This window comes from Pteropus alecto, unplaced genomic scaffold (assembly GCF_000325575.1).
Source record: "Pteropus alecto unplaced genomic scaffold, ASM32557v1 scaffold94, whole genome shotgun sequence".
Taxonomy (NCBI): Eukaryota; Metazoa; Chordata; class Mammalia; order Chiroptera; family Pteropodidae; genus Pteropus; species Pteropus alecto.
In genome coordinates, this window is record NW_006437736.1 from 13,612,331 (window position 1) to 13,621,821 (window position 9,491).

Sequence of the window (9,491 nt, forward strand, 5' to 3'; positions counted from 1 at the left end):
CCTGATCTTAGAGGAAAAGTTTCAGCTTTTCACTGTTTAGTATGATGTTAGCTGTGAACTTGTCATATATGGCCTTTGTTATGTTGAGGTACATTAACTCTACACCCAGTTTGTTGAGTTTTTATCATGAAAGGATGTTGAATTTTGTCAAATGCTTTTTCTGCATATATTGAGATAATCGTATGATTTTTATCTTTCATTATGTTAATGTGGTGTATCACATGGATTGATTCACGGGTATTGAACCATCCTTGCAGCCCTGCGATAAATCCCACTTGATCATGATGTATGATTCTTTTAATATACCGTTGAATATGGCTTGCTAATATTTTGTTGAGAAATTATTTTCCATCTGTATTCACTGGGAATATTGACTTGTAATTTTCTTTTCTGTAGTGTCTTTATCTGGCTGTGATATCAGGGAAATTCTGACTGTGTAAAATGAGTTTGGAAGTGTTCTCTCCTCTTCTATTTTTGTAGGAGTTTGAAGAGGATTGGCATTAATCTTCTCTAAATGTTTAGTAGAATTCACCAGTGAAGGCATCTATCTGGTCCTGGACTTTTGTTTGTTGGGAGGTTTGTTTAGATTTTCTTTTTCTTCATGACTCAGTCTTGGTAGGTTGTATGTTTGTAGAAATTTATCTATTTCTTCTTAGGTTGTCCAATTTGTTGGCATATAATTGTTCATATTAGTCTCTTCTGATTATATTTGTGTAGTATTGTAATGTCTCCTCTTTTACTTATAATTTTATTTATGAGTCCTCTCTTTTCTATTGGTAAGTCTAGTTAAAGGTTTGTTTATTTTGTTTATTTTTTCAAAAAAACAGCTCTTACCGTCATTGATCTTTTTTAGTCTCTATTTCATTTATTTCTGCTCTAATCTTTGTCATTTCCTTCTTTCTACTAACTTCGGGCTTAGTTTATTCTTCCTATTCTAGTTCCTTGAGGAGTAAAATTAGGTTGTTTATTTGATATTTTTCTTTTTCTTTTCTTTTCTTTTATTATTATTTATGCCTACAGCACCCCATCTTCCTAGGTGGTCTCCCATCCACGTACTAACCAGGCCCGACCCTGCTTAGCTTCCGAGATCAGACATTGGGCTTGTTCAGGGTGGCATGGCCGTAGGCCACGGACTGTGGCTCGACTAGGGTGCCAACCCAGGACCTTCTGCTTGTAAAGATGTGCTAACCGCTACACTATGGATTACGTCCTTTTTCTTGTTTTTTAATGTATGTATTTGTCACTATAAACTTTCTTTTTAGAAGAACTGCTTTTGCTGCATTCCATAAGTTTTGGTATGTTGTCTTTCCATTTTCATTTGTCTCAAGATATATTTTTGATTTCTCTTTTCATTTCTGCTTTGGCCCATTGTTTCTTCAGAAAGATGTTTCCTTATTGATTTTCTGTCTGGATGATCTATCTGTTTTTGAAAGTGGGGTAGAGAAAACTATTTAATCTTGATCTAATGTACAAACTTGGCCAATATTTTTTAAATAATGATTAAAAATATTTTTCTTTTGAAATATAGATTCAAGGAAATTGCAAAGATAGTACAGAGTAGGCCTGTGCACTCTTCATCAGTTTCCTATAATGGTTTCATTCTGCATAAGTATAATATGATATCAAAACCAAAAAATGTATATTGGGACAATGTATGCATATAGTTTTGTGTCATTTTATCAGTCCTTAGGTCGAGCAATGTCAAAGTCATTGGCAGTCCAGAAAAGCACAGTTCAGTGAAATGATAGGGGCAAAAACCAGACTGGAATTGGAGAGACTGGAAGGAGAGGAACTGGAGACAGAGAGCGTAATCAATTATTTTAAGGAATTTGCTGCAAAAGAAATAAGACAAGCTGTTGGAGGCACTGGAGTCAATAGAAAAAAATTTAAGACTAGAGAGATAAAAACATGTCTATATACTGATGAGAATTACATAATAGAGAAAATGATGATGGTGGGTGAAAATTGGGGAGAGATAGAATCCACTTGGAAACAGAAGTAAGTTGTCTATGGTAACAGGCAGGCAGGCAGAGTACAAGATGCTGGTATTTCAGTAAGTGTGGTGGTAGAAATGTGTAGAAGTTCTCTTCTAAATTCTTTATTTGTTTTGGTGAAATAGAACATAGGTCATCAGGTAAGAGTGTGGATGAAGAGGGATGGGGGGATTAGGAGAGAGAAGGAATTAAATATTTATCAAGGAAAGCGGGATAGAGAACTGATTAGGGAATTTTGATTTCCTGGGAGAATTAAGGGTCCACTTGAGAATCATGACCATGAATTAGAAGTGAGATGGTTGACTTTTTCGAAATAAGTTTGCTGCCAGAACACAGGTGTCATGAAAACCACCACTAAATCAAAGCCAAAATGAGAAAGGAAAAGACTCATATCAACATCACTGTCATTGGACATGTCAATTCCGGCAAATCCACTACAACTGGCCATCTGATCTACAAATGTGGTGGGATGAACAAAAGAATCATCAAAAAATTTGAGAAGGAGGCTGCTGAGATGGGGAAAGGCTCCTTCAGGTATGCTTGGGTCTTGGATAAGTTGAAAGCTGAAAATGAGTGTGGAATCACCACTAATGTCTCCCTGTGGAAATTCAAGACCACCAAGTATTATGTGACGATCACTGATGTCTCAGGACATAGAGACTTTATAAAAAATGTGATTACAGGTACATCACAAGCTGACTGTACTGTCTTGATTGTTGCTGCTGGTGTTGGGGAAGTAGGTATCTCCAAGTATGGGCAGACCCATGAGGATGCCCTTATGCACTGGGTGTGAAACAATTAATTGTTAGTGTTCACAAGATGGATTCCACTGAGCTGCCTTATAGCCAGAAGAGATACGAGGAAATTGTTAAGGACAGTTGCAAGCCTCCATCCTCAAGTGATCCCTTCCATTTCTGTCTGGCGATTGACAGGCTCTTCAACCTTTAGGTCAGCCTTATGAATTGCCTTCTATCTATTCACACCGAAGGATAAAAAATGATAGTGAGAATAGCACAGGATGCCAAAAGGGGAATGACCAATAAAGATTGAAAAGAGCTCAGGGCTACTTAAGACAAACTGAGACAACTTCATAAATTGCTGCAAAAAAATCCACTTTATATTAAATTGTGTCACAAGTAATGACCTCCCCTCACCTAATGTATTCTTCATTTTAGTTATTACATTCTTCATTTCTGACTGCATTTTTCTTTTTAAAATAATTTTTATTTTTCATTTACAGTTGGCATACAATATTATTCTGACTACTTTTAAAAATGTTTTCTCCCTCTTTTTTTTTATGTTATAACAATTGTTTTAATGTTCCAGTCTGCTAAATCTTACATCTATGTCAGTTTTGGTTTTGATGGATTTTTCTCCTCATTATGGATTATATTTTCCTGCTTCTTTTTGTGCCTCATATTCTTTGATTGGCTGCCAGACTTTGTGAATTTTATCTTGTTGGTTGTTGGATATTTTTGTAATTCTATAAATATTCTTGAGTGTTGTTTTGGGACTCAAGTTACTTAGAAACAGTTTGGTCCTTCAGGGTCTTGCTTTTAACATTTGTTAAATGGGACAAAAGCAGCATTTAATGTAGGGTAAATTGTTCCATACTACTGAGTCAAGAGCCTTCTGAATGTCTTATCTAATGCCCCATGAATTCTGAGGGTTTCCAGTCTGGTTGGTGGGATCGGGCACTATCCTCAGCCCTGGTGGTTGCTGGAGACTATTCTCTCTAGTCATCTTATGCAGCTTTACTCTCCATGCTTGAATCATTTTCTCACACTTAGGTGAACACTTGAGGAATCTCTCGCAGATCTCCGGAGTTCTCTAGGTGTGGCTTTCTCCTCTCTGATACTCACTCCCATGAGCTCTGGTGGCTTTGGTCTCCTTGCCCTTTTGGCTCTGTCTCCTCAATTCAGGGAGTCAACTGAGCCCTACCTGGGTTTCTCCTTTCAGCTTGTCAGTTTGGAAACCCTCTTAAGGCAGTAAGCTGGGGCAATCGTAGGGTTGTCTCTCAGTGATCATAGTCCTTTGTTACCTGAAGTACAATGTTTTGAAAACTATTGTTTTATGTATTTGATGTTTTTGTTGTTGCTGTTTGCTTGTTTCAGAAGGGAGGGTAAATCTGATCCCTTTTACTCTATCTTTGCCCTAATCTACTAGGCATTTGAGAGTAACATGTCCAAAACAGAGCTCCTCATGTTTTTCATCAAACCTCTTGTAATCTTTTTCATCTAGTTGATTTATTTCTTTTTCTCATCCTGCTTCCTCCAATATTTGCTCCATCAGGGACTCTTTTGGCTCTTCCTTCAAATTTTATCCATAATATGACCACGACGCATCACCTTCACTGCTCCCACCTGGTCTGAGCTACCATTACATCTTACCTGGATTACCATAATTGCCTCTTAACTGGTCCCCTTTATGCTCTTTTCCACGTATATTCTAATCTCAATTCAGCAGCCAGAGCGAGCCTTTCATATTGCTCGGCACTGGCTGCCCTTGCAATTTTTTAATGGATCAAGCATGTTCTTGCCTCAGGGCCTTTGCCCTGGCTGTTCCATCTTCCTGGAATGCTTATTCTCTAGATGTCTGAGTATTCAACTTTCTTTAGTCTTTGTTAAATGTCAGTCTTCTCAATGAGATTACTCCTTTAAACATTTTTTAATTAAAAATATTATAATGGAGCTCTATCTATTTTTTTTTAGAAGACAAAACATCTACATGGTTCAAAAATTGAAAGAGCAAAAGAGTGTATAGTGACGACTTTTCTTCTCACTCCTGTTCTCCCCTAGAGACCACCATTGTTTATTATATATCCTTCCAGTGATATTTTACTCATATAAAACCAATACATACCCACTCTTTTTTATAGTGGTAGTATTTTATACATGCTTTTCTGCCTCTTACTTTTTTTCATTTGTCTGTCTTAGAAATTGACTGGCTACAATGTATTCCATTATTTGGATATTTCATAATTTACTTGAAACTTTGGTAGTCGACCTTTCAGAATTCAGGATTCTAATACTTTGCTATTGTAAACAATGCAGTGATGACTATCCTTGTACATATATAGTTTATCTCATATGTGAGAATATCTGTGAGAAAGATTCCTAGAAGTGGAGTTGCTGGGTCAAAGGTATGCACATTTGTAATTTTGATTACATATTGCCAAATTGTTCTCTTTTGAGTTTGTACCAATTTACATACCAAAAAGCAATGTATGAGTGACTGTCTTCTTTGTCTTCACCTGCATTATCTTTGCCAATTTTTTTTTTTTTTTTTTACAGCAGAAAAGAATAGCTTTATCAGAAGTGATATTACACTTCCAGACGTGGAAGCAGACCTTAGAAAGAGAAGAGCACCTCAAAAGGCTGAAGGACTCAAGGGCCTATCTTTGCCAATCTTATAGGTGAAGAGGTGCTATCTTAATTTAAATATTCTCCTTATGAGTTAGGTTAAGGCTTAAAGCCCCAAAGCAATTCATATTGTCTTTTCTGTCAATTGTCTATTCATATGGCTTTGTCTTTGTCTTTATTTTTCTACTCCAGTGCACTTGAAGGATAAAATACACATGACTTTGGGAGAAGGGAATGGGAACCTGGAAGGTCAGAGCAGTCATTGGACTCTGCTGTGTCACCTTTGATGGTCATAATAAGGACAAGGGTCTTAAAAATCTTAAATTTGCCAGGAAACTTAGATATAATATAGTTCAATTTTCTAGTTTTTGTTTTGGTTTTTATCCCCTCCATCTCCTCCGCCCACTCCACTCCCATCTCTATTAGAATCCTGAAGGTACTTCACTTCTGAAAACATTTCTAACCATTAAAAAAACTGCAGTCAACAGTTATGCTTTTGTGTAGACTATGTGAAAAAATTTCCTATCATTTCTCCCTGTACAAGTCCACACTCCTGAAATCCACAATCCTGACATCTAAAGTATAAGTGCTCTTAAAAACTAAAAGTGTTTTAATAAGTTTGGCACCAACATTTATGCAGTGGCAAAACCTGACCTGAACTGATGGGCTGCAATTTGGAGTCTTTATCTCACACATGTGAACATGCAGATGTTTTTCAGAAGAATTACTTATCAGTTTTATTACAGGATACTGCCGTAGACCCTGCTGGGGACATTACAAAACAAGATATTACATTAATGAAATCTATAAAATCTTGAAAGGCACTTGGCCCTGAGAGTCAGATAAGGGATTGTGGACCTGCATTTGGACTTAAAAACTTGTCATTATTTGGGAAGTTGTTAATGCTGCACTGGTATTAGATTCAGGCCTGTGTGTGTTGGTCCATGTAAAGTTATTCAAACAAGTCCAGAAGAATCTGTTGTGCAATGACATCATGATAATGTTCTAGTGTAAATACTTATATGCTTATCCCACGTTTTGCGTCCTTCTCTGACCTTTAAATGTATCTTAAGAAATATAATTACTTAGAAATATTGTTAATGATTCAACTTGGAAACAAAATTGTCACACCACTTCTCTCTTAAGGAATATTTCAAAATTGGAGCTGTTAAAAAAGCTGTTATATTTGCAGCTATGTATATGGGAAAATCAGGATTTTCTTCATATTATATAATCAAAACAAATATAGAAATAAATAATCTACAACCCTAACTGTAAATGTGTGCATAAACTTAATTGTTCTCATTACCTTCTTAAGTAAATATTTTAAATATGGCCTTACTAAATATTTTTATATTGATTAAATATTGCTTTTAACTCATTTACACACTGGAATTTCTCATAAGATTTTATTTGGAAAGAGTTTTATTCAATTACCCAATAGTATAAAAATGAAAGAGGAGAATGATAACTAGAGATTGTAGAATATATCTTCTGCAATCCTTGGAGGAAAGAAAAGTGACCTTCGGGTTGTTTCAGGTGAAGAACGTGGATGGGATTATAGAAAAAAATTTATTTCACAAAGTGTCTTGCTGCATCAGTGATTTTAATATGGATTCTTAACGGTTATAAACAAATAGTCAGATAATTTTTTTTGGAATACACTGATTTCCAGGTTCTGACTTAGTGAATTCTGGGATCAGTCTTCCTCCCCCATCTCTTTCTTGATCCAGTCCACGTAGTTGAGTAGTTTGGTGTAGAAGCCATACCCCCTGCTACACCCGATGCCCCAGGATACGATTCCCGTGGCCACCCAGCGGTCATTCTCATCTTTCACTGCAAAGACCCCTCCACTGTCGCCCTGACATGCATCCTGCTTTTGAGTCGGGTCCCCAGCACAGAACATGTTTTGGGAAAACACATCCGTCCTTTTTTTATTCTTGAGCCATATCTCACATGCCTTTCGGTCAGCTATAGGCAGACGGACAAACTTGAGGTCATGAGCAAGCCTATCTTCCATTATCCCAAAGCCACTGACATAGCCCATGAGGCCCTTGTCATAGAAGGTCTCATTGTCAGGGAGGCAGATGGGGAGGAGGCTGGGGCTCAGAGTGACACTATTTTCCAGTTCGAGGAGGGCGATGTCCCCCTCAAAATTGTGAGACTCATCCTGGCGGTAGTCTGGGTGGATGCTGACCCTGCGGACAGGGTGGTTTGCAAGTTTTGTGATCTCTTCCACATTTATATGGCCCAGGAACACATCCAAGGTGGCATTGTTTTGTGCACTGTATTCTTTGGGGTAGAGGGTGTGGGCAGCCGTGAGGATCCAGCGGTCGCCCAATAAGGCTCCACCTCCGCGTCCGTGGATATTGGTGAACGCCTGCCAGGGGAAGTTGCCCATCTTGGCTTTTTGCCCTCCAATGATGCGCTGCTTCTGTTCCACAGGGTAGACGGGTTTCCCGCACACTGGAGAAGAGAGACAGTGAGGGCCAGGACAAGTCAGCCCCAGGCCTACCCCTCTTCCCCTCTGTGATCAGTTAGTTCCCCTTTCATTCCTACTTATTGGCTCTGGGCCTTTTTCCTTTTCTCCTCCCATTCCAAAAGCCTCATCCCTGGCCTATTGTCAGCTTCTTCTCCTTGTTCTTGTTTATTTCTTTCTGGGGTTTTTTTCTGGTTGTTTTTATTTCCTGATTTCCCATCTGCTCAGTGAAAATGCTGGAATGTCAGGACCACTCCAGTTCTCTGGGTCCCTCTCTCTTTTTCTCCTGGGACGTCGCCTCTCCTTTTCCCTTACTCCTCATGCCTAATTTCGACTTCCAGCTGGAGTGTCTCTCCACTCGCTTTGTCTCCATTCTCTGGGAATGCTTTTTCTGAGGCCCTGCAGAGTTGCAAAAGTCACTGAGGATGGCCTGAGAGGGTTTCCACTCACCTGGCAAGCAACGAGGCATCAGCTCTCCTTCCTGTTCATTCTTCCAAATGCCTTGGGCTGTGCATGTATACAACCCTGAGGGAGAGGGGGCTGTGATCAGGTTGGGAGGGGGTAGGCAGGAAAAGCAGGTTGCAGAGGCCAAAGAACACTGAGTGTGTTGAATGTGGAAAGAGGAGAATCAGAACCAGCATGGACAAGGATCAAAGGAAAGGTTAACATATATCAGGAAGGAGTATCAGAAGTGTTAAGAGGCTCCATTCATATATTTTTGTTTTAATATATGAACATATCAGAATACTTAACTATATGTTCGTTGTGATCCCTATTTGTGAAAATAGACACAAAAACTGGAAGGAACATATCAAAATCTCATCAGTGACTGTATCTTGGTAGAAGGATTGTAAATAATAATGGTAGCTACATTTTCTGATTGCTGACAATGTGCCATGCTTGTTGCTAAGGACTTTATCTGCATTATTTCATTTAAGTACCACAGTGACACTAGCAGGTATGTATTATTATCCTAGTTTTATAGATAAAGAAACTGAGCTTAAATAATTTACACAAAACCACATATCTTCTAACTTCTAGAACTTAGATGCAAAGTTGGGGTTGCCAGACTTCAAAACCCAGCTCTTAAGTAATACCATATATAACCTATATAGATATAATTTTTCATTTTTGTATGTTTCAAACTTAGAAAGCATATGATTTCTTTTATTTAAAAAAAGTTTTAAAAATGCCTGTAGATGAATTTGAGAGTCATTTGGTAAAACTAAATGCAAAAAACTGCAACGTAGCAGCCTGAGTGGGTATGTGGGGAGAATGCAGGGGGAGGTCCTAGTGATGCACCTGTAGTGGTGGTGGCGCCGGTGGTGCTGGTGATGATGGTGGTGGTGATTGTGCTGGTGTTGGTGCTGTTGGTAGTGATAATGGTATTTTTTTTATTGGTAGTAGTGGTGATGGTAGTAATGGTAGCAGTGGTGGTATGGTGGCGGTGGTAGCAGTGGTGAACGTGGTGGTGATGGTGGTGGTGGTGGTGGTGGTGGAGATGGTGGTGATGATGGTGATGGTGGTGATGATGGTGATGATGGTGATGGTGGTGATGATGGTGGTGATGATGGTGCTGATAGTGCATAACTCTCTTACTCAAACACAGTAGTTTGTCATCTATCACAGCTCTTAATCCCTCTTCTTTAGGCTTAC

General features: G+C 38.6%; 1 protein-coding gene and 2 pseudogenes across 1 annotated transcript in view; 1 reads left to right on the forward strand and 2 right to left on the reverse strand.

Moving 5' to 3' along the window:
- Positions 1-1,011: 1,011 nt before the first annotated feature.
- On the reverse strand, positions 1,012-1,127 carry LOC112481942 (annotated as a pseudogene).
- Positions 1,128-2,364: 1,237 nt separating this feature from the next.
- On the forward strand, positions 2,365-2,942 carry LOC107195857 (annotated as a pseudogene).
- Positions 2,943-6,741: 3,799 nt separating this feature from the next.
- Positions 6,742-9,491, reverse strand: part of C1R (complement C1r) — a 9,951-nt gene continuing 7,201 nt past the window's right edge. The window contains exons 10-11 of the mRNA XM_006914662.3: positions 8,286-8,360; positions 6,742-7,822 (exon numbers count right to left, since the gene is read on the reverse strand). Of these exons, the coding sequence (XP_006914724.1) occupies positions 7,056-7,822; positions 8,286-8,360 (842 nt within the window). The 3' untranslated portion in view covers positions 6,742-7,055. The remainder of the gene's footprint in view (positions 7,823-8,285; positions 8,361-9,491) is intronic.